The 27,337-nt window shown below is 60.1% G+C and overlaps 1 protein-coding gene and 1 pseudogene across 1 annotated transcript in view; one reads left to right on the top strand and one right to left on the bottom strand.

Annotated features, from left to right (window-relative positions):
- The window catches only part of LOC119102849 (protein lozenge-like), a 56,137-nt pseudogene extending 35,451 nt beyond the window's left edge, over positions 1-20,686 (top strand).
- Positions 20,687-21,866: 1,180 nt separating this feature from the next.
- Positions 21,867-27,337, bottom strand: part of LOC119102848 (brefeldin A-inhibited guanine nucleotide-exchange protein 3) — a 62,827-nt gene continuing 57,356 nt past the window's right edge. The window contains exons 7-11 of the mRNA XM_037226300.1: positions 25,131-25,354; positions 24,340-24,603; positions 23,835-23,910; positions 21,969-22,082; positions 21,867-21,902 (exon numbers count right to left, since the gene is read on the bottom strand). Coding sequence (XP_037082195.1) covers positions 21,867-21,902; positions 21,969-22,082; positions 23,835-23,910; positions 24,340-24,603; positions 25,131-25,354 — 714 coding nt within the window. The remainder of the gene's footprint in view (positions 21,903-21,968; positions 22,083-23,834; positions 23,911-24,339; positions 24,604-25,130; positions 25,355-27,337) is intronic.

Genomic DNA, 27,337 nt, shown 5'->3' with positions numbered 1-27,337 from the left:
TGTCGCACGTCAGCCATCCGCCGCTGGCATTACCGGGTCAACCCCGGGTCAGAGGCGACGCTGGGTCGCGCCGCCGACGCGTCACCAGTGTCGTGACCGGGGAAGGTAGCGCGCCCGCCTGGCCTCCTGGGGGGCCGGATGGACCTGGGCGAGGGCTTATCGGATTGCCCTTGTAAAGAGTCCGAATGGTGTGCAAGATTTTGTAGCGTGCAACGGGTCGGGAACGGGGAGGCACCCCGAGAGGGTTGGTGACCTAAGACGGCTAAGGCCCATGCAAGGATCAGGGGCCCTGGGAGGATCATAGGCTTGGAGAACGTCAGGAGTCTTAAAACAGACAGAATGTCTGGGACGATAAGGGACCTTACGGCAGGCCGAAGTCTGATGTCTAATGTCTAATGTCAATCAAGTCTAACGGCCTTCTGCGACCGGAAAAGGACTCAGACTGCTACAGAATAGAGACTCATTGTGAATAGGCGATGGTCTCTCTGGGAATACCAAAAGGCCATTCTGGCTGCCACATCCTCATGACTGACATGACCGTCTACCAGAGGTGAAGGACCCGTCTACCAGAGGTGAAGGACCCGTTGTGACTGGCAAGGTTGCCGTGGGACTAATCGGGGCCTCTGTCGCTTGTCAATGGCTCCTTAGAACTGCTGGAACCTTAGGCATGTGAAGCGGCCCTGATGTGACAACCAGCTATTCAAAACGCTTAACCCTCTCCCAAAATAGTGTTTGCATCGGACACTTAGCTGTCATTTACCAGTATATCTCGCCCCTTTACCTCATCTATATTCATATATCCTGCCCTCCCCAGCCCCCTGAAGGTTAGAGCGGCTAATGGCTGGGTGGACAGCAGCGCGGAGCCGGCCAGCGACGCTAACGACACCCGCACATACGCCGGCAGCCGTCAATGTCATCAATATCGAACAATGACAGTCGGCTTCCTGGCGGCCGCACAATTAGGGGGCGGCGGGGGGAGGGGCGCAGGTCGGTCCCATATTAAACCCGCTCATTACGAGCGCGACCCGCCGCCGGACAGCGAAAGCCCGACTGTGGACACGGAGCTGGGTCTGCAGCAGACTGTCCGTGTCCGCTCTCTCGGGAATGGGGAGGGGGGGGGGGGGGCGCAGCAGACCGCACCGTCCGTGCTTGTCTGCTGACGGCACCTGACCGCGTCTGTGCGCTGACCTCCCCCCTCTGCTCGCGAGGGTCAGCCTTCAGCCTGCGTGCGTACTCGGCCGGGCGGTGGCGCCGGAGCACGTCCGTCGGCGGCGGCGCGGCGCCGTTCCCAGCCGTGGTTTTGCGGCGGCGGTGGGTGGGCCGGCGGCCGACGGGGTGGAGACTGGCCAGCCGAACGTTTACCGTGAAACCGACACGGCCCGTGCGGCCGCCGCGACGCGCCGCGCTGTGCCTCTCGGCCGGCCGTCCAGCCGGGGCGCGACTCACCACCACCGCCGCCACCGCCGGCGCCAACACCGCCGCCGCCCGCCCGCCCGCCTGCTTGCCGCTTCCGCTGGCGCCGATAATCGCCGTGTAAATGGCGCCGCCGGCTGCAGTCCCGATCCGCCGCTTAAATGTGCCCGGTAGGGTGGCGACGGCGCGCGCCGGCCGGGCGGCGACGGCGGTCACTCGTCTCCTCCCGCCGACCGACGGCGGTCACTCGCCTCCTCCCGCTGACCGGCGGCGGTCACTCGTCTCCTCCCGCGGACCGACTTCGGTCACTCGTCTGCTCCCGCCGACCGACGGCGGTCACTCGTCTCCTCCCGCCGACCGACGGCGGTCCTCGTCTCCTCCCGCCAACCGACGGCGGTCACTCGTCTCCTCCCGCCGACCGACGGCGGTCACTCGTCTCCTCCCGCCAACCGGCGGCAGTCACTCGTCTGCTCCCGCCGACCGACGGCGGTCACGGTCACTCGTCTCCTCCCGCCGACCGACGGCGGTCACTCGTCTCCTCCCGCCAACCGACGGCGGTCACTCGTCTCCTCCCGCCAACCGACGGCGGTCACTCGTCTCCCCCCGCCAACCAACGGCGGTCACTCGTCTCCTCCCGCCGACCGGCCTCCGGGCGGCGGCCCCGCGTGACGCGGCCGCCGCAAGAGGCTTTTACCGGATTGTTGTTTTCTTTCGTGGAGCTGGCACCCGCGAAAGAAACCAGCCGGCACCGCGGTGCCGGCTTGCAACGGTGCGGGGTCAGCGCTCGACCCTTTCCCACGATTCCGATAGGCTGTCGGGCGGCTCGGAGGGAGGCCGGCCCGGGGACGCAGCTGCGTGCGCCGCACACCCGGAAGCGGCGACAAAAGGCACACTGCGCCGCTTACAACCGGTGGTCGCGCTCACCCAAACTGGAAAATGTTATTGTCGTGCTCGGCAGACATTAGTAACGTGTCCGTCATCCGATGAAGTGAAATATTTGTGATCATAACGAAGTGTCACTATGTAATAGCGTGCACACACTTGTTGCCCGTTTCCTTGTCACGGCACATGCCTTTACCTATAAATGTCCATCGAATGATGTATGAGGGTGTCTATGCCCATGTTTTCATAGGGATGGAGTGCTTCTTTGGGCAGCGTAAAATGGAGCTACTTTAGCTCGAGACGAAACACATGTTTTCCTATGATATGGTGGACATGCGAACGATTTGAGGATAAAAAGATGGTGTGATCTTGATGTGCAAAGTTTTGCGACACAGCTATTCGTCTTGTCATTTTCTGGAAAAATAAATCTTCAATGATTGCTTTTGAAAGTCTAAAGATTGCCTTTTTGGTTTCGCTTCTGGAAATTATCCTGTTGCGTCCCATTTATATAAGTCCATCACGGCACACTTCTCCAAGTAGTCATATTTTGTGTAGCACAAGCCATATTATTTTCCCATAAACCCATTTGAGGAGGCCCCCAGTCAAATGGTGGCATTTTCTACACGGCATTTAATGTAAAGCTGCGTCGAAACGTTTGTATTGAGGTAATGTAGGCTACCTCAATGATGATAGGGTGTGGTCTCACGCATTTATGCTGATATTTCATCCCTGCAAAATCGTTATTCCGTCAATGCAGGACTACATTTTTCCGTATGTTTTGTGATGCAGTAGACTCCTGGAAAGCTTTGAAAAGAGAAAAAACGGAGAACAGATAAAGATAGCTACCGAGCCACTGCATGGAAGCCACCAGCAGTTGGCGAAGTGCACTACGACAACATCCATAAGATTTCAGTCACATCAGGTTCACAGGCTTTTCCCCAGTCTTTTGGCGTTTCCGGTTATCCTTTGACACCGCGGACGAATATAACAAACAACGATGCATTTGGGATGAACCGGTGACGAGTCACGTTCTAACATTCTTTAACTGAATTTCATGGACAGTTTGTACCTCCGATGCAGGAGAGGCCGTAATATCCTTGCTATCTGCCGTCTGATATATGTGGGCACAAATATGCGCGTATTTGCTTCACGAAAAGTACATTCTGCCTACATTTTTAGCTGCTGCGATGGTGCGTAGAGGATCCCTGCATTTTGAATTGCTTGATTAGTCGTAACATCATCTTCGTTTCATATCATTTGATGCCCACCAAGTACCACTGCGTACTGTTTCAGCTTATGTAAGTCTGGAGAGTCATCGCGTGCAAAGGAATTGCTGTCCCATAACATCCATCGCGCAATAAGCTGGCTATTGCGAGTCATTTGCGCTAGCTGCCCACAACTGCAACCTTTGACTTCTTGACGAGCACGCACATCATTCGCAACACTGATTTTGCGTGGCTGTTCATCTCCGTAACGCTGTCTGCATCGAGTCCTGTTTTCGTGTCGCCCGTCAACTGTGAGATATTGTACCCAACGCTCTTAAAAAACGCAATGGCTAAGGCTTGACCAGAACGGCAGCACTGCAGGCTTTGCGGGCTGGACACAGGCTTGGCCGGGGTGGGGCGCGCTGCTGGCTGGAGTTCTAGGAAATGCTGCGCCTCTGCGGCGTACTGGCGGCCAGCAGGTTGTGATAGCCGTCGGCTGGCGAGGCCGTCACCGCGCCTGTCGCGGGAGCCGTGCGTAGGCTGCCGGCCGATGTAGCCCCAGTAACGGCGAACGCGGTCGCGGATCGCAGCGCTGGTCAGCTGATCCCGCTCCAGTTATAAGTTGAACCTCCACCCGATCCCGAGAAGGCTCCTGATCTCGAGAAGGTCCCGATCCCGAGATCCCGAGAAAGCTCCTGATCTCGACGTCGGTCCAGGTCCACTCACTGACGGAAAAGCAGTACCCGTCCTGATTTGGGCACAGCCCCCCCCCCCCCCCTCCAACGCAACCCCCTCCCCGCCGATCCCGTCACTGACGCTCAGACCCACGCCGATGCCCGGCTGCCGACGGAGGCGGTGTCGAGCGTTGACCGGTGTGGGGTCGCCAACCTGAGGTCAGACGGCGGGCGTACTGCCCGTGCGCGGCGGCAAACCAGGCTGGGCGGGAAAAATGGCCGAGCGCTCCGCTCCGGCCCTGTGTCAGATATTTACTGGCCATTGTCTCTGGTGTGAACGTCTCTTGAACCCGGGCGAACAGGCTGGCCGTACATGACTACTTTTCGACGGGGATTGTCTCGCTGGGATTAGCTGCGGCCGACAAAGCTGGACATTGCAGGCATTGCAGAGCCGCTCGCACGGCGAAAAACGTGGCGACCGGATCTGTTAAGCCATGTGCCGCCGCTTCCTGAACATGCGGCTGCATTGAACCTTGTTAGTACACAGCTGAGGCAACTGATTTTTGTGCAGCCAAAGCTCCCACGTTTTTTCGGGACGAACTCGTTGTGCAAAAGGTATGCCGCCGACTCGTTTTACGTCAGCTGGAGCCTGTAAAGGTTTATAAAAAAGGCATTTATGACGGCGCTAGACGCAAGTCAATGTGTTGTTCGTCTGAACCAAAATCAAGGCCGACTATCAGGCAGGCATGCTCGGCGCAGCACTGGTGTCTGCACAGCTACTTTAAACATCGAGCTACGTGCCGATATGGCATGCGCTATTCACAATCTGCCATGCAGAGATGTTAAACACTTGCATGCTCCCCCGACCAGTATGTATAGCTTGGATCCGGCGAAACGTCGGTAATATCCAACTACCAGCAGGCCGCACACTAATAATAGCGGCGTGCACCATAATACACCAGAAATCAGATATTGCAGAGTAAGGGCACAGAACGCGAAGGCGTGCGCTGCGTTCCAGTGATCGCCTCTATCTCTCGTAACGGGGTGCGCCCACATAGCAGTTGTGGTTAGCTAGCGGAGCACCGAGTTTATTTAACGCTGGTATGTTAGCCCGAGCGGGCCGACGCGACTGCTATGTCGATCTTTGGCGTATTAGATGATATTTGTGTCAAATATGAGTCGGATATGACTCAGAAGGGAGGCGGGAGGGACCAGTCGGCCGTCGCTGATGTCTCTGACCGTCGTCATTTCAATGTTGCCCACTGAACAGCCAACACAGATTCCAGCATCGTGCCGAACTATGCGAGATAATGAGTCCAGAACGCAGGTAGCTTCGAAGAGCTTCGAAGGCTTGGCATAGGCGAGCAGGCATAGCTCGGGTCTTCGCCGTTGTCGCTGAATCCCCCTGGCACCGTCTGCCTTTCCTTTCACGTGTCTCAGCCATACCATCACTGCACGCGTGTGCCCAAACATGCACAGACTGCACGAAGTGCGAACTAGTCGGCGCCTGTTTGGTGCACACGCGGCAGGAGGCCCACGCAAATGCAAACGCTGTGCCGGGTCGTGCCGCCATCCGCGGCAAACACAGAGGCGGGCTGACAAAGCTCACGAGCCAGGAAACCATCGGCTCCCGCGCTGGCACGCACGCCTGGACTCGGACGAGAGCAGTCTCTTGTTCAGACAGGCTGTCGTTTCGAAATGCCCCAGTTGTGATAAGCTGGTCCGCCCCGCTGGCGGGTGCAGTGCGGCACACGTCGGCTGCGCACTGCACATTTGCGCCTGCAGCTGTGCAGTTGACACGGCGTGGCTGCACTTAGGTGCATGTGTAGTTGTATGCAAATGTTTCGGTTGCACGACAGTTCCTTGACGTGACGCTTCGATCGCACTCACATCTTCCGCATGTAATTTTCACCGAAGAGCTGCCTCAATGTGTTGTGTATTCAGCGCGCGGTCCAACACCCACGCAGATGTGGGGCACCAGACATTCTCCGTCCATGCCTCCCTTGCACTGGTGAGCAATGGTCGCCAGGCCCGGCTCCTGGCACCGGCGGTGTTTCGACACAGGCGGGGACGCGTCACCGGAGCTGGACGCCGATCTGTGCATGTGTACGGAGATCGGGGCACTGGGGGGCGCCTGGCCGGATGGTGGCGCCGGTGGCGCCAGCTCGGTGGCTCCTGTTCCGGGAGCTTGGGCCGGCGCGGCGGGCTCTCCGGGAACAGTGACGTCACAGCGGGCCCGAGACGGTCGTTCCCCCGGGCTGGCCGGACGCCGGGAGGGCGGGTGGGTCGACACGGCACCGTCGCCGACGACGGCTGGTGGCACCGGGCGGGGCGGGGGCGGGGACGCGTCAGATGTCTGGCGCTGTGATAGTGGCGAGGAGAACGGATGCTGACGATGTCGTACAGGGCTATAAAGGAAGCCGCTGCGGCGTACTTTTCGGACGCAGACGAGGACATCTCGCACGGCCGGAACGCTGTGGTAAATGCTGTCGCAACAGGCTACTGAGCGCAAATGTCTGCAATTGTTCCGCAACCAGAACATTGAACGTGAATTGCTGGATTGTTTGTCCCCGTTTCGTCTTAACGTAAGCGGAGGTTCAGCGCGAAGGCCGCTCCAATGACTCTGAGCCGACAACTGCGCCTGGCGCTTACCACAGGCATCCAAAACGGCCGCTGTTGGGCGTGACATTTGGCTACCGACAGCTGGCTGATCTCAACTTGCCATCCGGTAGCATGCTAGGTCTGATGCTGTTTGCGCGATTTGGTCACAGTGATCTGGCGTGTACATGCCCAAGTGTAGCACACGGATTTGCATTGGACAACCATGTCCGTGCGGCGGGTCTAAAAGGTCGACAGTGGTGTGTGAACCTTGCGTACAAACATCGTGGACGACGTATCTGTTCGACGACGGTCCAAGCGATTACTTCATCCGCAGTATTAATGCCCCGTCTGAGCCCTTCCGTAAAGCGACGCGCCTGCCACCCCTACGGCACGCTGCCATGCCAGGCGGAGTCCAACGCGCCTGCGTGCGTGCGTGCGTGCGCGCGTGCGTGCGTGTCAGGTGGGATCGACTGCCCATCACAGGCCCGTGTCACGTTCAGAGGTGGCGCCGCCGCCAGCCGGCCGCTCTCGCCTTCGAGACATCGGCTGAGACACAACCGGTATTCTTTTTTCTAGAAGCCATGTGCGATGTGTCACAATCGCTAATCAATTGCTGGAAGCGACGCCACGCTCTCCGCCGCCAGACAAGCCGTCGCCTGGCTCCGCACGGATCGCGCAGAGCTGAGCATGTCTCGGCCCGCGCCGCTCGGGCGGTGTCCCGCCGACCTGCGCGTCCGCGATCGACGTACGCTTGTGCGACGCCGCCGCCGCCGCCGGCGGCGGCGGCCTCTGGTGCAACCTTTGACCAGCGCCGATGACAGGCCGGCCGGCTCGCCGCCGCCCGACGTGGGATCGTCGCCGCATCACCATAACAAATCAGTTAAACAAACCAATTCTGATTTCATCTGGGCATTTCTCACACATTATCCGTCTAATCATCTCAATTAGGGCCGGCGGCGGGCGGCCGGCGGCGGGAGGCCGGCGCCAGCTCTCCGCCGGCCGGGCGGCCATTTGCATAATGCTGGCGCCGCCTAATGGTACCAGCCAAGGTGACACGTCGCCAGCGGAGTTGACACGTCGTCAGAGGGTTGACACGTCGTCAGATGAGGTGACACGTCGTCAGAGGGGCGACACGTCGTCAGGTGAGGTGACACGCCGTCAGAAGGGTGCTACGTCGTTAGAGGAGGTGTCACGTCATCAGCGTAGCTGACACGTCGTCAGATCAGGTGACACGTCGTCACAGGAGTTGACACGTCGTCAGTGTAGTTGACACGTCGTCAGATTGGGTGACACGTCGTTAGATGAGGTGACACGTCATCAGCGGAGTTGACACGTCGCCAGCGGATGTGACGCCTCGCCAGCGGGGCGACACGTCACGAGAGGGGTGAGACGTCGTCAGCGGCGGTGACATGTCGTCGGCGGTGGCGCCGGCTGACCGTGGCTGGCGACCAGCGGTGGTGTGGTGTCTCGTACACGTCACCGCCCCAGTGCTGCGCCCCGGGAGCGAGGTGGGCGGGTTCCTGCGTCCTGACAGACGTGGCCCGAGATCTCAGATTAGAGTGACGTAATTATCAGTGGCCGTGTGCTTCAGAACCTCATGCGCCTAATTTTGTGTGGGCCAGCCGACCCTTCTAGTTTTACTGACATTATGCACATGATTGACCACCACAAATCCGACATCATCGTGCAAGACCCCGCAATATATTTTTTTTAGGAGCGGCTTTCGTTGTAGACCATAACTGCGTCCGCTATCCCGGAACCGGAACGCGGTGACCTCTAAACAAAGCCCTCGTCAAGGGTAGCAGTGGGAGATGTCAAATTCGAATCTCACTTGCGGCAGAGGAGCGGGCAACCACGCTCGGACAGTATCACGCGTTCTCGGAAACATTGATGTTTGCCGCAACGCGATATTTCGGACATTGTCGGCACTTGCTTTGTCATGATCGCTTTAGCAGACGATTCGGAACAACATGTAGATACTTTACGTTTGATTATGAATGATTAACTTAAGCCGGACCCCCCAAAGCGCGCATGTGCGAACGTCGTCCGCATGCAGGCCGTGGATCCGGAACGCCGCCGCGGCTGCGATGGCGGCGGGCCGCGTGCGCCGTCTCCCCACGCTCGGTGTCGCTGGCACCGCGGCCGGCGCCACGGCACCATTCTGGCGCGGGCCGACGGCGCGGCGTGGCGGCGCGGCGGCGCGGCAGCGCGGCGCCGCCTTGCGCCGGCTCAGGCCAGTCGGCGCGCCGTCACTGTCAGTGAACAACACGCCATCGTATTCGTATATTCAGGTTAGATTACAGAGCCGAACTGAAATGCTGAAATGGTTGAGTTAGGCACAATCTGCCAGTGCTCAGGAAACCAGCTGTAAAACTGCTTTAGTCCGGGAACGTTGCCCTTCTCCGTGGATCTTCAGCGACTGTCCGACACTGTCTTTGGGCGGAATTCTTGGAGACGTGGTATCTGATCGTTAAACGCGGGGTCCAGAGGCAGAGGAAGATGGCTGTTAGGAGCTAATGCACGCAGAGGGGTTGACGACCAGCATCTCTTGTTTACTGACCCATGAACCATGCTTACATGGTCTATGGGTCGGACAAAGACAATGACGGGGTTCTGATGGGCACTACAGTTGTGCAAGTAGGATATTTCAGGAAAGTCTGAGAGCGTCGGGTGGAGAGAAAGGATAACGCCTTTACAAATCTGTTAACAATACAATGGTCATGTCTCTTCTGTTTTCTGTTCATGTCATTCAGAGTAATCTTCAAGCGGCAATCCGTGAGGAAGGTGCCCCTAATCCGCGGCCCTCGTCATGGCAGTGTCTCCCGCACGGCATGTTGGGGTACAGGGCTTTCGTGGCCGTAATATTCTAGGTCAGAAGTGAGCAATGGCCTTCTAGCTAATAGGTGGATGTAAAGAAAAGCCGGCATTGTCCAGCAGACCATTGATTAATCCTTGGTATACACAAGATCGTATATGCATATATGACATAGCATGACATAGCATGCATGCATGTTGTACACATACTCGCAAACTTACGGCACGCCACCAGTGTACAAAGGCATCCGCGTGGGTGCATAAGTGTGAGCACGTGTGTGGATCTTCAGTGGCTTCAGCGACGGCGGCTGAAAAACATTACGTATGACGCTGATGGAACCCCTCTGAAGTGCTGAAAAGGAAAAGGAGAAATATCATCACTGCATCGAATGAATTGATAAACTATGCATATGTACGTCTGCCATATCGATCAAAGGTAACGTGAGCGTCAAAACACGGCTTGTTCCGCGTGGGAAATCTGGCAATACCAAAACACGTCTTCACAAGAATACCATATGCGTCTTGCCCACGTGAGGCGCCGGCATAGTTCTGGAGCTGGCCCTTCCGTGAGCAATTACAGGGAATCGATGTCATCACCGTGCTGGTCTGGCCTGCACGTGCGAACGAGGCACAGTACGATTTGTCAGTGGTGATGAGAGTCACGGTGCGTCCGCGTACAGAACAAACACGCTTCTCACCCACCGTTCCGTGTACTCAACACACATGCAACATCGCCGGCACAGCAAAACACACGTAATGACGCATCCCAAGCCACACCACGGCAGATGAGTGATGGAATCCGCATGACAGGGGATTTTTCCGCGGCTCAAGAATGCTGTACGGAGCTGTAATCCCATATTCCCTCTCCCCGCCCGTCGGAGGCGCGATCCGGCACTTCTCGTCCACGTGGTAAGCCCATCGCATGCGCCCCGGGAGAGTAATCCCCAGCGTTAGTTACGTCCGGCATCGGCTCTGTCCACGCCGGTATGAAAGCTGTATTACAACCCTTTGTTCCTGTCATGTCTTTGAAGGCTGACGTTGGCGCCCTTCTCCTGGCCCCTGCAGGCTGTTCGACAGCCGGTAAAAATGAGATGCTCAGCCCCTGCCTTCCCAGAATGCTGGCTGGCTAGGTCCGCCTGACAGAGTTTCAGCGAGAAAGCTGAGACGGAGATGTGAGGGCTTCGGGCCTTTCGCCGTGACGTCGCTGCCTAAGTGATGCCATGGCGGGGATGCCCAAGTGATGCTGGAAAGAGCGAGACCCAAGCAGGACGCAGCGAGTGAGGGCCGACAGAGAGCCCTGAGACGGACTCAGGTGCTAGAGTGAACGGGTCGAATGTCAGAACGCATTAGCTGTACATACACGCCTAGTAATATACAGCGCTGCCTGTGCAGTGCCAGCGGCTGCGTGCGTAGCGGAGCCTGGCGTAGCGGAGTAGCGGAGGCTGGCGTAGCGGAGTAGCAGAGGCTGGTTACGTGACAGAGCCTGGCGTAGCGGAGTAACAGAGGCTGCTTACATAATAGAGCCTGGCGTAGCGGAGTAGCAGAGGTTGCTTACGTAATAGAGCCTGGCGTATCGGAGTAGCAGAGGCTGCGTGGCGGAGCCTCGCGTAGCGGACTGGCAGAGGCCGCGCACGTAGCCGGGCTCTGAGTAGCGAAGTAGCAGAGGCTGATTGCATAACGGAGCGCAGAGTAGCAGAGTAGCAGAAGCTACGAACGTAGCGGAGGCGGGAGTAGCGGAGTAGCAGAGGCTGCAAACAAAGCGAAGCCCGAGCGCCAACATATTTATTTTAAATAAGAGAAACAGGATATGCTCAGAAGCGAATTGCAACCATGTATCAGGTGTAGTAAAAATACCATTGCTTGCCACAGTATGCACATGATGCCACACAAACAAACACACGCACACGGAAACAGCACGACCCAACACGAGCCAAAACAGCGGGACCCATCGACACATTTTCAGCCAGCACGACCCAACACGAGCCAAGAGAGCAGGACCCAACGACACATTTTCAGCCAGCACGACCCAACACGAGCCAAGACAGCAGGACCTAGCGACACATTTTCAGCCAGCATAACCCAACACGAGCCAAGACAGCAGGACCCAGCGACACATTTTCAGCCACATGCTCAGTGTTCCAGTACAGCCCTTATTCTGATCCATCTCTTGATTACCACGAATCAAGCGTCCTTCAACACATCTGATAGGGTATTTCAGTTACTATACAAGTACCAAACGGAAGCAGCAGAGGGATCGTGTCTCAGGCCAGTAATCCGTGTAATCACCCCTAAAACATAACCCCCGCCTTCTTATCGTCGTTTTACTGTGCACCAGGACGCACCTAACAATGCAGATAACTGCAGAAGTAAAGGGCTGACATATGTAGGTTTTGTATGTTTCTGCCATCTGTGGGCGAGGGAAAAAGCTTTGTGACAACTTCTCAATGTCATAAGCACTCCGCTCTGCCCTGTCGCACATTACACAGTGTCATCAGCTGCCATGGCTCTACGTACATGTGCGAACTTCTGTCTCGTCTGGGAGTTCCTGCGGACATTATCTATGGCTGGCAGTGATACAGCGTTTTGAGGATGCCTAGCTTACTTCCTCCGCGTATACTCCGCATGTTTACACCGAACCCAGCGTTGCTACCTGTCCCGCAGCGACTCGGTGCAGTACCCTGCACTGCAGCGTCCCCGAGTGGTGCAGTGGCGTCCGGCGGCGGCAGTGCCGACCGCCGCCGGCGAGGTCGTCCCGGCCGGCGCGCGATGAGCTGGCTGCGCTGCGGCGCCCCAGGCCGCTCGGCGGGAGGCTGCGGCACGTGGGAATGCGCCGGCCGCGCATCCGGCGGGGGCGGCCTTGTAAGGGCGCCGAGCCGGCATCGTTCACAGGCGGAGCTGGCCCGCCGGGCGACGGCGGTGCCCGTGTTGACCGGCGGACCGAGGCTGCGCGGCTGGGCGCCGCCGTGGAGGGCCATCTGGACACATCAGCATGTGAACGGTGCCGACATGGGGAAACGATGCCGCAGAGGCCTACACAAGCATCTGCCTACCCTGTCAAGATCAGACGATTGAGCGGTTCTTTGTCGCCGCTCAGGGGAAATGAACTTGCAGAGAAAAGCGTCGGTGATGTGAGAGATCCTGAGCGAAAACGAGTGCGCGGTTGGCACCCCTCTGTCATTCCGGTGCGCTACCCGCCAGTCTTGGGTGATCTCACTCACACAATTAAATTATTCATGCCGTTTTATTTCCGACATCGGAGGCGGCCCAGTTGCATTGACGGGTGATTTCATGGTTCGGGGCTCCTTTCACTTACATCATGCGCATGTTGAGCGCTGCCACCGCTGTGTGGCTTTGATCTTTCCGCGCGGCCGACAGCCTAGTGTGGTTAGCCGTCATGAGATCCGCCGTCAGAGTCCGCGCTCTGGAGAGCCACCGCCCGAGTCTGCTCGGGCGCGTGTTCCGCCCTTGCAGCACCCGCCCCCAGCGGCGCGTGATCTTTGTGAGACTGGCCGGACATGCCCACCTTCCGGGCCGGAAATGCCCGGCTGCAGATTGTGCAGGCCATCTGACGGCGGGCGGCGCCCGCGCCGGGAATGCCTCCGGAACCATCTCTCAGAGCTAGATGATGTCACGGCCGGCGCGCCGTCGTGACATGGCGCGGAAGCGGCGTGCCGCGGCTCTGTTGTCCTGACGAGCTGACGGGCTGGAGCTCTGCTGTGCTGACGCGCTGACGGGCTGGAGCTCTGTTGTCCTGACGCGCTGGCGGGCTGGAGCTCTGCTGTCCTGGCGCGCTGACGGGCTGGAGCTCTGCTGTGCTGACGCGCTGACGGACTGGAGCTCTGCTGTCCGGACGGGGCTGTTCGTGGCGCACCGTCACCTCTTGTTCATTGCGTCGGTCATGTCTGACCTGACCGACGCTGGCCAATGTTGTTTTAAGGCTCACTTTCGACGTGCCCCGTTAATCCGACTAACCCGGTCTGATGCCTCGTCGACCGCACCGAACAGGCCCATTCTCAACCCTTTGATCACGGCGCGGCGCGAGGACGCCGACAAATTTGTTGTGACGCGGCCGGTGTGTGTGTCGAGCGGGGCTGCTGGCGCTGCTGGCCCAGCGAGACCGCCGACTGACTGCGCGATTTGTCTGGCTCGACAGATGCGACGCAGCTGCTACAAGACCCGACCACGCACTGGGGCGGCTACGCGCCCTCCCCGTACGCCTACCTGCCCGGTAAGTGCGCCGCGCAGGCACGCCGCCGCGGCCCAGGTCGCCGCACCAGATCAGGCCGAAACTCGGCGTGAATGGTGCTTTGTGATTTTGCGTGAAGTTTTGATGTCGTTGGCCATGGTTTGCGGCTTGCTTTGATGCTTTTTCTAAACAATCGCGCCATGTCACCGTAATTTGCCTGAGCGTTTGGACCAAGGCTTGAGGTGATTACGGGACCTATAAACCAGTTTTCGAATCGAATTTCCTAGAACAAACAGAAATTTCTGATAAGCAAACAGTTTAAGCCCAACGAATACCAATACTTAAAGCGCTGCCACGTTAACATTTCGCCGCCGGCCATAACGCAATGAGCTAAGACGCTAACGCAACGGAAATTTGGTACGCGGTGCTCTCGCCCATTAGATCCGTCTTAACACAAAATCCTTGTCAAACTGTCGCAGCGTAAAGGGTGAGCTCATAGCACGAATAAAAGTACCAAAGGGATCGAAAGAATATGTTGCAATTTCCAACTATGCAACCCCAAAGCCATTATTCGTCTGGCCTTTTAATACGACCTGAACATCACAGACAGCGTTTTACTGACCATACGGTTCCCACAGCTACATTAGCATGCATGATAACACGACGCACATTGGTCCAAGACAGCATGCCTGAGGAATGTTGTGGGCTCTATGATCCGTGAACTTCACAAACATTGAGCCGTTGCCGTCCTGCCCTGCGTCTGGCTGAACTGGTGACCACTGTGTCTGTCCGTGCGCAGGTGGCCTGTCAGGCAACACGCCGGCGCTGCAGGGAGCGGGCTACTCCCCGGCGCTGGCGTACCATACGGCGGGCCAGGAGAGCCATCTGGAGGGCTCCGGCGGCCACCACCTGTCGACAGGTACAGTGGCAGCAGCGGCCCGCCCTGGAGCGGGCGAGACCCGACTGCGGACCCGTCAGTCTGCCCTAGAGCGGGGCAGGGACCTGACCTGGTCCACTCAGTCTGCCCTGGAGCGGGGCGGGACCTGACCGGGACCCCTCAGTCTGCCCTGGAGCGGAGCGGGGCCTGACCGGATCCACTCAGTCTGCCGGGCACAGCCGACCTCGGCCAAAATAAGAATATGTGGAGTAAGAAAAGCTGGAGAACTTAAGGGACCGAGCCATTGCAAAAATGTCTATTGCTATGACAAAAAAGTGCTCTTTTCTTACGCTGTCGACATTCGACATATCCATAAAGCGATACATTGCTCGCTAACACAGCAGGTTGGATGAGTATAACATGTTTGCAATCTCCCCGTCAGCCGGCTGTCATCTCCCTGTTATCCCCATTTGCGTTCCTGGTCTAGCAATTTTCGGATTCTTAGTTTCAGTCGCCGCACCTCCACTCCTCAAGTGGCCTTCACGCTCCCCTCCTCAGTTAGCTCGCCACCGTTCCTCAGTCCGCCTGTCACCGTTCCTCAGTCAGCGCGTCACCGTTCCGCTGTCAGCACGCACCGTTCCTCCCGTCCGTTCCCGGTGCGTTCCTTGCGGTGGGCGACGCGGGTCGGTTCGCACGCATCACCGTTGCACGTGCAGGCTGGCGGCCGGCCCGGGCGCGCAGACAACCAGACACGAAGATACAGACCTCTCAGTCACGTGCTGTCCATGCAGCTGTGACCGAAACATCATCCACAAGCAGGCGAAATGAGGTGCATCTTGGCATCAAGCTTCCACGTAAGACTGCTTTGTCACAAAGAACAGCTCTGGTCGCGTTGACTCCGTTGGTTGGGTGCCTTGAAGTTCGTATCGTTTATTGTTGTGGAGGTCGAAGTTCGTCAGAAGTACGCTGAAAGAAATCACCATTGTTGCGATAGAACGCCATGCTTGTCAGATAATCTTTTTCCGTTTTTTTCTAAATTGCCCTTGCAGCATCTATCTCCTGGAGAAGTTAGGAAAGTACCGATTTGTTTAAACATGTGCCCAGCTGTGTCGTAGGTGAAAGAGGCTTGTTGCTTGAACATGAGCACAAATGCAGTAACATGTGCAAATTTATCCCATTTAGAAGGTATTTAAAAGAGCCTCTTTCAATGTGTGTGAAACGAAAGAAAATAAACCAATGCCTCTTTTTCAGTGCAATATTTTTAGGGAAAATCACGCGGCTTTACACCCACCTTGGGGATGCAGCTGGCTAGCTATTTTACCGCTGCTGCTGCATATAAAGTTTCGAGTGTGCGCATGTGTACAAATGCGCCCACAGACAGTGACACGCGGGCGTTTAAACGTAAGCGCAGGTGTGGATACAACAAATAGGAGAGCAGACACATAGGCAGGCACATGCCCCACGCCGCGCCGGGGTGCTGCCCGTTCCCAGCGCTCTTTCTGACGCCGTTCCACCCTCTTCACATGCAGTGCTCTTACTGAGGCAAATTAAATGTAAGTACTCCATCCAGCTGTCAGAGCCGGCCGCGGCTGCACGCCAGTGGAGCACGATTTCCTTTGTTGCCCTGCCCCCTCCCACCACGTCACCCACCCACATAGCCCTGCCCTGTGTGGGACACTGACTGATGAGTCGCTAGCAACATAAATAAACCGGGCGGCAGCAGGCAACATAATCGGCCAACAAAATACCGGCTAGCAGCCAAAGCGTGTCTGCCCGCGTCCGCCTGTCTGTTTGTCTGCTCGCCTGTTTGTTTGTCCGTCTGCGCATGACAAGGCGGTGCCCTCCCTGGAGCACTGCGTGGGCAGCGTGAGCCCGCCCGGTCGTCGATGTCCCCGTCGCGTCAGGCTAGCTCCCGGCGCGCGTCCTCGCTGGAGCACGCCGAGGTCACCCCGACCTTATCCGTCCGCCCGTCTTGTCTGTCCTGTCTGTCTTGCCTGTCTGCGCCGGACTGTCGCGGGGACACCGCGCGCGGTCGCACCGTCGCACTGCCCGAGCCCCGCGGCGACGTGCGCCGGAAAAGCCCCGAGGAGGATAGTTTAATTAGCTGTTAGCGGTCGGCCACTGGGGGCGGATGACGTGTCGCGTCTGTGGCGCTAACGTTTTAATTTGGCCTCCGCGCTGTTGGCATCGCTCGTAAAGCGTTAATGCCGGAGCGACACGAACGCTGCAAGGTCGAGCCGCGATGAGCAGACACATAATTGGCGGGGAACGACGCCTTCGGTGGTAACAGCGTATGGCCGGCCGGCGGCGCCAGCGGGGATTGCCAACAGTCAGCTGCCTCATGCAGTTCCAGTATCTCCTTCCTCCCGCGGTGTGAGGAGCGACGCTGATCCCGACGCACCCGCGTCGGATGGCAAGTGGAAGGGCGCAGCATGAGTAGAAGCCGAATGGATGTTCCGTTTGGGCCTCGTCCTGAATGCTTCAGTTCGTCACCGTGCGCAGGCAGTAGCTCCCTCAGCACCAGGGTCAGAGTAGGTCCGGGCCCACGCCGACGGACGGTGGAGCTGCGCAGGACGTTGCGCATTTTACGTGGTTTTAGTGAAGCAGTGTTCCGTATTTTTTGGAGTGCATGCGCGCGTACCCGTCGGCCCCGCGTTCCCGCGGAGCCCTACGTCCGTAAGAGTGCTTGTCGTTTTGCTACGCATGGCAGGAGCGCACCGAAAATGGCCCGCGTTTCGCATGGGCGCGGTCACGCGGCGCCTCTCATGACGCCGGGACACTCCCGCCGCGCGCTCTCGCAATCCACGGACGTGCCACTTATAGAGAGAGAGGGGCAGGGAGGCACTTCCAGGTGCGCGCCGCGGCGGACGGGCTGATTCGAAAAACGCGGTTGTAGCCGTGGTTGGACTGGCGGCGGCGCACCGGGTGGTCGGGGTCACGTGTCGGCAGACGTGACGGTCAGCCATCGGCGAGTGTGACCGGCACCGCCCGAGACGCGGCCGCGCGCACGGCCGCGTGGAGGGCGCTGTCTCGCACGGAGTTAGCACGACACCAAGTTACGAAGCGTGTGTTTAGTGGACGTCTTTGGACGGTATTACCGATCACGCAGAGCCGAAAACGCAACCTTGCTTCTCAGGGTCCGTATCTAAGCGCAGTGACTTCGAAAAATGTCAAAATACGTCTGCATGATTTAAACCGGCTGACAGCTGCACTGGTCGATTCGAATGCATTCGCCGCATGGACATCACCAGCGCATTCGGCGCATGACGTCACTGAAGGCTGTTAGCCCAGAGTGATTAATGCTTATGGGTGGCCATTGGACCCGCCAAACATTAATCAAAGCGGACCCAAGCCTTAACGTCAGAAGAGTTGAGCAGACATGACCATAAACCGGTACAGTTCGGAAACGTTACGCTGCCCCGCGGCCAGCGTGAGCGAAATGCGACACGCGCCGCACGTCATGACACACTTCGTCGGGCGCCTTGGGGCGCCAGCATGGCGGGAGAGCTCCCGCGACGCCCAGACACCAACGCCGAGCCGTCTGAAAACCGCAGACGCCAGCCAAGTGTCATCGATGGCTCATATCTGCGCGTGGTGACTCAACGTGCGGCGTGCGTCAGCCGCGGTATTTCTGGTCTCGCTAAAGATACAGCTGCAGGGGTGCACGCTGCGCCGCCTGCAGTGACGGATCGATGCGTGCAGGCGTTCCGTGGACCGCTGCGTTGGGGAGGTTCATGTGGTGCGCGCTCCGCATTATTGTGGGCCGAGTCCAGTGGCTCCAGACGCCGCGTTCTGGCTCCAGGCGCTGCGTTCAACCTGCTGTCCCATGCGCTCCACGAGATCGTGCTGTCGCGATCCTGCGCCGCGCGTTCCACTAGATCGTGTTATCGCACCTGCGTCCCATGCGCTCCGCTGGGCCGTGTTGTTCGTCATCTGTCCCAGGCGCTCCGCAGGGTCGTGTCGTCGGGCCGCCGCTCTGTTTCGCCGCCCTCCCATTAGCCGATCCACTCGGCATGGAGAATAGAGCCGGCGTCCGTAATTACCGCCGCCCGGCCATAATGTTTCCTTACGCGACGAATAATTCAAACGAAAATCACCGGTTCAGTTTGCGCGCTGCCGTAATATTTCCTGCGACGAAGGGGTGTCCGAGCGTGTTGCTGGAACTGGGGAGGGGGCGGAAAGGGGGAGGACGGCAGACGGCTGTCTCCGCGGACGTCTCGGAGACGTCCAGCTGGCGGGAAGCGGCCGGCTGCTCCCGGGAACATCGCGCGTGCCCCAGAATCACTATCCAAGCCGCCGGCGCACCGACGGCTCCCAAGAAACCCCAGAGACCGAGAACAGTTGCATGTGTGATCCAGAATCTCTCCCACCATTAACACGAAGGGTGGTTAAATTTATGCTGTGCAGTCTACAAGTGCTTTTTATCGGGCGTCTGCCACTTAAGAACCCCCGCCGAAGAATTTTCGTGCTTAACATGTTGCATAAACGGATTGCGTAGGCGTGGATGCCGGCGCTGGAGCGGCTGCCTGTCGGTGCGGCTCCGGCTCCAGGCAAACGGATGCGCCTTCCACCAGCTCGCGCGCCGGCAGGCCGACCAGGCCACTGGCTGCCACCGCCCGCGCGCCCAGTCAGCCCATGGACGGCCGACTCCAAAACGGCGCATTCCGCCCAATCAGCGACCATTAAAAGCATCGGCGTATCACCTATGTTTGTCGTTATGGGAGGTCAGCGAACGTTTTGGCAGCACAGCGCGCTGAAAGAGCGCGCCGAACAGGCCAGCACGGTGTCAGGCGCGGCACGAGCTCGGGGTCCAGAGCGCCGGTGCATGCCGCGCCGCCCGCCGGCCCTGCGGCGCTGTCTCGCCCGCCGCGCCGCCCGTGTCCCGTCACCATGGCCTGTGGCCGGCGCGCCTAACTCGCCGCTCTCTCCGACCGTTTCAGTTCTGTCCGAGCACGGCGCGCAGGCGGCGCCGCAGCAGGCGCAGCCGGTCGGCCAGTTCACACCGCCCGGCTTCAAGTCAGAGCCGGAGCCGTCGGCCGGCGACGGCTCGCCACCGCGCTCCGACGGCTTCGCGGCAGCGGCGCGCGGCGACGCATCGGCGAGCGGCTACCAGACGGCCGCGACCGCGCCGTACGGCGGCTACCAGACGGCGGCGGCGCCGGCGGCCACCTACCTGAGCGCGGCGCCGCTCATGCTGTACCCGCACCTGTACCCGGGCCAGCTGGTGTCGACGCACGGTGAGGAGCGCGCCGCCGCCCAGTACCGGCCCGAGCAGCAGTACTCGGCCGAATGGATGCAGCAGCAGACGATGGCGGGCGACGCGGCCGGCCTGGACGCGCGCTACGCCGGCCGGCCGGGCGCCGGCGACCCTTCCGTGTGGCGGCCCTACTCCTGGCCATCAGAGCACCGCCAGTAGGCCCTCGGCCGGGCCCGCCCCGCCGGCCGGGCCCCGTCGGCCGAGCCCCGCCGGCCCGACGACGACGCCATCGCCCAGCCGTCTCGGGGGTCGCGCGCTGTCGGCGGTCGGACCGAGTCTGGCACGCCGACCCGACGTACTGGCGGCCGTCGTCAGCCGGCGCACCCGAGGCCGACGGGCGGGCCGGCGGAGACCGCGGGCGCCCGGGAGCGCCGGTGAGCGGCCGTCGGCACGGGTCACGGGCGCGCTGGCCACGCATCAAGCGCGCCGCGATTCGGCGGGCGCAGCGACCGCGGGCCGCCGCGTCTCGAGATCTCCCACCACCGGGCCCGCCGAGGATGTTCCGGCCGCCGGCGTACTAGAAAAGCTTTCTGCAACGAACCAACAGAGGAAGTGGGAGCATGATCTGCCGACCAGCTCCGCAGAGCCGTTCGGAGCACGTGGGCCGACCCGGCTCACCGGCAGTGCGGTGTCCCAGAACGTCTCCGGCTCCCCGGGCCTCGGGACGATGTTGCTGCTAGAGCTCGCCCTCCAGCGGCAGGCTCGAGAGCGAGTGTCCAGTTCCTCAGTCGGCAGTCCAGCCTCGCACGTGCCCGGGTCACGCAGCCCGAGCCCTAGGGGAATGTTGCGTTTTTCACGTAGCTGAGAAACACTAAATAAATTTTGTGTGTGGCAGGGCGCATTGTTATTGTTGCTCCCGATCAGTCGTGGCATTCAGTTCCTCTCGCGCTGCGCCGACGGCTGCAGCCAGTCCAAAGAACCATGCACTCGTGTACAGAATCATACAGAGGATATGCATACGATAGACTCCCAGCGTGTACATACGGGCGTATTTATCCAGAATGCGTGCATGTGCGTGTATGTGCGAGTATGCGTGCGTCGCGCTTTGTCGATCAACTGTTCATTTGTTTGTATAAAATACACAAAGATCCATTCTGTCCGAATGTAATGGGTTCCAGCATTGCACAGCAAACGATGACTGCGACATTCAGCATAGCACGCTCAACGGCATCCACAGGCACCGTAAGACCAGACATTTTCAATACCCATGTTCTGTGCATGGGTGTTGAAAATGCCAATGGCGCTGAAATTGCAGTGGAGGGCGTAACGCGAGAGATGAGAACAACATGTAATCTAAAACAGATGTAATAGTTCCATACGAAAGCTAGTTGACCACAAGATTATGCTGGCGATGATTTCATGTACAAAGATCTCCCGTGCCAGCTGCAGCAAGGCAGCCCAGAAACCATCAGATGTCCCAGCCGTTTGCGATTTGAAGAAGTCTGCTCCAGTAGTCACCGATGCGACGGTGAGAGCAGCCCCCCCCCCCCCCCCCCCACCCTCGCCGGGCGTCCCTTCCGCGTCACTTGAGCGCGACATGGCCGCCAGCTTGAACACACGTCATCCACAGGACGCGTGCTGCCAGCCTGCGCAGAAGTGCGGCGGGTCTTTCCAACGCCTCACACAACACAACACGGAGACGGAGCGACGGCACACCTCAGAATACCGCGCAGCAGACAACACCCATGCATAGCGCAACACTGCGAGACGGCGGCGACCGCGACAGTGACTGGGCAGAGCCGGCGAACGGCGGAAGCGACGGCGAACGGCTTCCGGACGCGGCCGGCAATGCTGACCGAGAGCGAGTAAACACGGCGGCGGCGCGCGGCGATCCAGAACAAAGGCAGGCGGCTGACACACGCCGCCGGCAGGGCGCCGCGGCGCCCGCGACAGACAAGCACGGCGTGCGGGTCGCTCCTCCGCCCAGCTCGGCCAGCCGGCGGCGCGTGCGCTGCGCCTACTCGGAGGCGAAGCCGTAGACGGCGCCGATGCGCTCGTACAGCCGCGCCAGCGCCCGGCGCAGCGCCGGCTCGCCGGCGCGCGCCGTCAGCTCACGCACGCTCGGGTGCACGACCGGCAGCAGGAGCCGGAAGGTGGCGTCCTCCTGCTGCGCCACCAGCCCCAGCGTGGAGACCAGCATGTCCGTCCACACCTTGCGGTGCGCCTCGCTGTCCTGTGGCCAGACGCTCCGGGTCAGATGGCTCCCAATCTACACCCGCGGTGGCTTTAACAAACAACGAACACTGCGGGCAGACGCCACACCTGTGTTGTGTGGTTTCCTGCCTGGTGCCCAGAGGCACTGCGTATGTACATAAGCAATGAAGTCACCTCCGAATCCACTAGCAATGACAACAGTCTCTGTCTCCATCCGGTGAGGTCTTCGCTAAAATGTCACGCCTGTGACCCGCAGACCGAGCGCCGTCTCCAGATTTCCCGTAGTCTTCGAGCCCCGCGTGTCTAGCCTACACTTGTAGTGTGGGCTATTGGGAGCAGTATGGCCTAATCTCTCGGTTAGGCCCCAGCAGACATGAACGGTTTCGGAAACGGTATCATTGCCCGTTTCCCGGTTAAATATCATCGTCACACTTTGCGAGAGCCTTGCGAACTGTTTCTCGCACATCCGATTTGAGAAGTGTCTGGGCCACAGCTCACCTACCTCCACTTCCTACGCCAATGTGTAAACTGGCTTTACAGACCTGCCACCGCAGCTCAGCAGCCACCGCCAAGCACACTATGTAAGTGATGAGGTTAGAGGCACATTACCTCGCCGACACGTCACGCACAAGCATGAAGGAACAGTCAGCCGGGCCTTGCTTCAAGCCCGTGACACCACCCATGCTGAGAGTACCGCTATTGCGCTGCTATCTGTGTCGGCTGCCGTGGCGGCGCCACGGGGGACTTCTGTATACGCAGCTCCACATCATGTTAACTCGCCTCTGGTTCCCAGGTGCTTCCGGACCAACCGCGGGTGTGGGTCCCCCAGGCGCATTATACAGCCCTGTCTTGCTCATTAAAGGAGCCTGTGCTTTGCGGTCTCTCATACAACGCGCAAACACAACTGCTATAATCGTAATTATGTACATATAAAGCGACATCAGAAGGGATAGTGCACAGTCTCACACCTTGACTTCCGGTGCTGCATATTCAAGTGCCGGCGGAAAGACCAGCCGCGCGTAGCTTCTTTCCGCAAATGGTTCCTCCCAGGACTGTCACCGCTGGGTGACCAATGGAACGCCATCAACTAAACACCGTTATGAGTAGTGGCCAAGCATAACTTGGAGGAACATCACTCGCAGTGCGAGTCCCTCGCACAATGTATTTGAAGAGACCTTCGTCGCGTGGCTCTGATCCACCTCCGACTACAGCCATCGATCCCACCTCTGATCTTGCAGATCCCCAAGCTATTCGCATGGGGACCTCCAAGACGTGGGCGCAGCCTGTGTTTACGTACTTCACGAACATCGGCCGGGGTCCGCCCTGAGCCGGCCGGGGCCCGCTCTGAGCCGGCCGGGGCCCACTCTGAGCCGGCCGGGGCCCGCTCTGAGCCGGCCGGGGCCCACTCTGAGTCGGCCGGGGCCCACTCTGAGCCGGCCGGGGCCCACTCTGAGTCGGCCGGGGCCCACTCTGAGCCGGCCGGGGCCCACTCTGAGCCGACTGGGGCCCGCTCTGAGCCGGCCGGGGCCCGCTCTGAGCCGGCCGGGGCCCGCTCTGAGCCGGCCGGGGCCCGCTCTGAGCCGGCCGGGGCCCGCTCTGAGCCGGCCGACGTCAGCCTGTCCAGTGAGCCCGAGTCCGTCGTCGCGCGACCGGCACCCACCTGCATCAGGCTGGAGCGGCGCTGCTGCTCGATCTCCGGCGGCAGAGGCTCGGCCGGCCGCGGCGCCGCCAGGAACGGATTGCGGCGACCGGCCGGCGCCGGCGCCGCTGCCGTCGGCATGGCGCGCGCCGGCTTGCGCCGCTTGTACTCGCTGATGAGGTCGCCCACCTGGCGCTCGGTCACCACACTGAACACCTGGTCGTCGGAGTCGGCCAGGCCCGAGTCGTCCCGGCCGGCCGCCGCCTCCTCGCCCTCCTCCTCGGACGAGTCCTCGGGCTCCGGCTCCGGCTCCGGCTCTGGCTCCGGCTCCGGCTCCGACTCCGGCTCCGGCGTGCGGGCCAGATCGGCGAACCCGAAGGGCCGCGGCGGCCCGGCCGGCGGGCCCGGCCGCGCCGCCGCCGGCGTGGCCGGCTCGCCCCCCAGCTCGGGCAGCTCGTCACTCTCGGCCAACAGCAGGAGCACCGGCTGCTCGGCCGGGCGGCCGTCGGCAGGGCCGGCGCCGACCGCCGCCAGCTGACTGTACATGCGGCTGATGTCGGCCAGCAGGCGGCGCAGCGCCGCCAGGTAGTCGGCGCCCGGCGCCGGCGCCGGCTGACGCAGCGCCGCCAGCCCCAGCTCCAGCAGCGAGACGGCGCGCAGCGTCCAGCTGGCGCCCGCTTGCTTGTACAGGTTAGCCGCCCGCTCCGCGCCCGACACCTTCTGCACGAGGAACTTGAGGCCGGGCCGCGCGTCGAAGTGGAGCGCGGCGCGCTGCGAGCCGGCCAGTCCGTCCAGCAGCGTGTGCACGTGTCTCTCCGACAGCTGGCTCAGGAAGCCCGGCAGCGCATCAGAGGCCCCCGCCGCCGCCGGCGGACCCGACGCCACCAGCACGTTCACCAGACTACAACACAGACACACATGCACAGTGGTGTCTTTTGCTGGCACACATTGTTTTGCACCTGATGTGTAGCTTACCGTAATCAGGATTTGCTGATGGGCCAAAACCGTTACAAGTTTTAACAGACACGTCGTGTTTAAATGCCTCACTACGCACTCATCATCTGACCTGATCATAATAACTTAAGAGCTGCTATAAAACCATCTCTTCATATTCGGTTACGTTGCGCCGCTTGAAGGTACGAAAAGCTTCTCCAAATACACACACATTACAGAGCGTGCGTTTCAATGGACATGGCCTGTCGTGATACACGCAGCCGAACGCAGGGCGGATCGTCAGCACGATGCAAATCCTGTCACTCTCTCGGCCTCAGCAGCTGCCCTATCGGTGGATGAGTGGGCACGCGCATTGCGAGCCGACATTTCAGTGACTTCTGACGATGATTGTCGTACGCGCATGCCGTCTGGCGTCGACCCGCTTGACAATATTCAACACCAAGGACGCGCCTGACGGGAGGGTGAGCGGCTGACCTGGGCACCACGTGACGCGTGCCTTGCAGCAGGAGGGCGCCGACCGTCTGCAGCAGAATCTGGTGCGCCAGCAGGCCGACCACCAGGTGACGAAACGGCACGCGCACCAGACTCTCTTCGCCGCCGCCGGGCGCGTACAGCAGGAACACGTACGAGCGATCCTCGGCCTCCGGGTGCTCGCTCGTCTCCAGCGCCAGTGGCCGCTGGTCGTCCAGCAGGAACACCTGGCCGGGCCGCGGCAGTGAGCGCGTCACACAGCGTCACACAGCACCACACAGCGTCGGCGGCCGCTGGTCGTCCAACAGGAACACCTGGCCGGGCCGCAGCAGTGAGCGCATCACACAGCGTCACACAGCGTTGGCGGCCGCTGGTCGTCCAGCAGGAACACCTGGCCGGGCCGCGGCAGTGAGCGCGTCCCACAGCGTCACACAGCACCACACAGCGTCAGCGGCCGCTGGTCGTCCAGCAGGAGCACCTGGCCGGGCCGCGGCAGTGAGCGCGTCACACAGCACCACACAGCGTCGGCGGCCGCTGGTCGTCACCGGCACGGACGCACAGCCCGCCACAGCAGTCCGCGGCTCATCACAACGCCGCTCAGTCACACAGTGTCACACAGCGTCCCACAGCATCACACAGCGTCACACAGCGTTGGCGGCCGCTGGTCGTCCAGCAGGAGCACCTGGCCGGGCCGTGACAGTGAGCGCGTCACACAGCGTCACACAGCGTCGGCGGCCGCTGGTCGTCACCAGCATGGACGCACCGCCCGCCATGGCAGTCCGCGGCTCATCACAACGCCGTTCGGTCGGGTCAGCGGGCCAGCGGCTGGGGTCAGAGGCGCCGTAATCTCTCACGCGATCGCGGGCACGGCGAGGAGACCGAAACGCACGTGGTGGTCTGTCTGGAACTCCCGACCTTTCGAACGGGAATCCAGCGTTTCGCCCTGGAGCCCGACGGCCCCAGCCACTCGACGCGAACCCAAGCGGTCGGACCGAAGGGGAAGTCGCGCCACCAGGCGGCACAGCCAGGGCAACATCCTCTTCTTCACCGTCGTGTAGCCGACACGTTCGCGCGCGCACACGCACACACGTACGCACCCACCCACGCACGCACGCACGCACGCACGCACACACGCACGCACACACGCGTGCGCACATAAACACGTGCGCCAATAAGACAATACACAAGAAACCAAAAAGTAACTTTACAAAATAAGGCCGCGGGAACAATTGCTGTCTACGCGACCATCGCTCACGTCATGCTGCGGAGGGTACTGCGCGACAACTTTATCGCAGGTACACTTTACAGCAGGCCTGTGGCCGTTAGGATCGCGAATCTCATACACTGGCAGTAGCAGGCTACAGGGGGCGCGGCCAATGATCCCACTCGAACCCCGGTTAATTAGAGGACGTTGGTCCGACCCCTGTCAGCCACAGGACGTTGGTCCGACCCCGGCCAGGCACAGGACGGTGGCCCGACCTCGGCCAGACACAGGACGGTGGTCCGACCCCAGCTGGCGGGCAGGACATGAGCGACGCATCAAGTCGGCCGTTGCAAGCGTCGCCGTAGCGTCGAAACAACGCTACACAGAAACTAGGGCGGACAGCCGTGGGATAGGGGAGCTAGGGCAGACAGTCGTGAGATGCGGAAGCTAGGGCAGACAGTCATGAGATATGGAGGATAGGGCAGACGGTCATGAGATACGGAAGCTAGGGCAGACCATCGTGAAAAACAGAGGCTAGGGCAGACAGTCGTGAAGTACGGAGACTAGGGCAGACAGTCGGCGGATACGGAAGCTAGGGAAGACAGTCGTGAGATACGGAAGCTAGGGCGGACAGTCGGCGGGTACGGAAGCTACGGCAGACAGTTGTAAGATACGGAAAGCTAGGGCAGACAGTCGTAAGATACGGAACCTAGGGCAGAGAGTCGTGGGATACGGGAGCTAGGACAGACAGTCGTGGGATACGGAAGCTATGGCAGACAGTCGTGAGATTCGGAAGCTAGGGCAGACAGTGAGCGGATTCGGAAGAGCGGGCGGCCGGTTCTCGCTACTGGAGTCGGCGCGCACGGCAGCCAGAGGGCCTAGCCACAGCGGGTTGCAATACAATGGCTGCGGTCGGTGTAATTAGTAAGGGGCCATAACTAAAGAGCAAAGAGACCGCTGGAAGCTATGTAAACGCGGTCATTTGCCACAAATCTATGAGTGGGAT

This window comes from Pollicipes pollicipes, unplaced genomic scaffold, assembly GCF_011947565.3.
Source record: "Pollicipes pollicipes isolate AB1234 unplaced genomic scaffold, Ppol_2.1 Scaffold_5724;HRSCAF=6776_pilon_pilon_pilon, whole genome shotgun sequence".
NCBI classification, from domain to species: domain Eukaryota; kingdom Metazoa; phylum Arthropoda; class Thecostraca; order Pollicipedomorpha; family Pollicipedidae; genus Pollicipes; species Pollicipes pollicipes.
This window is presented reverse-complemented; position numbering and strand designations above follow the sequence as displayed.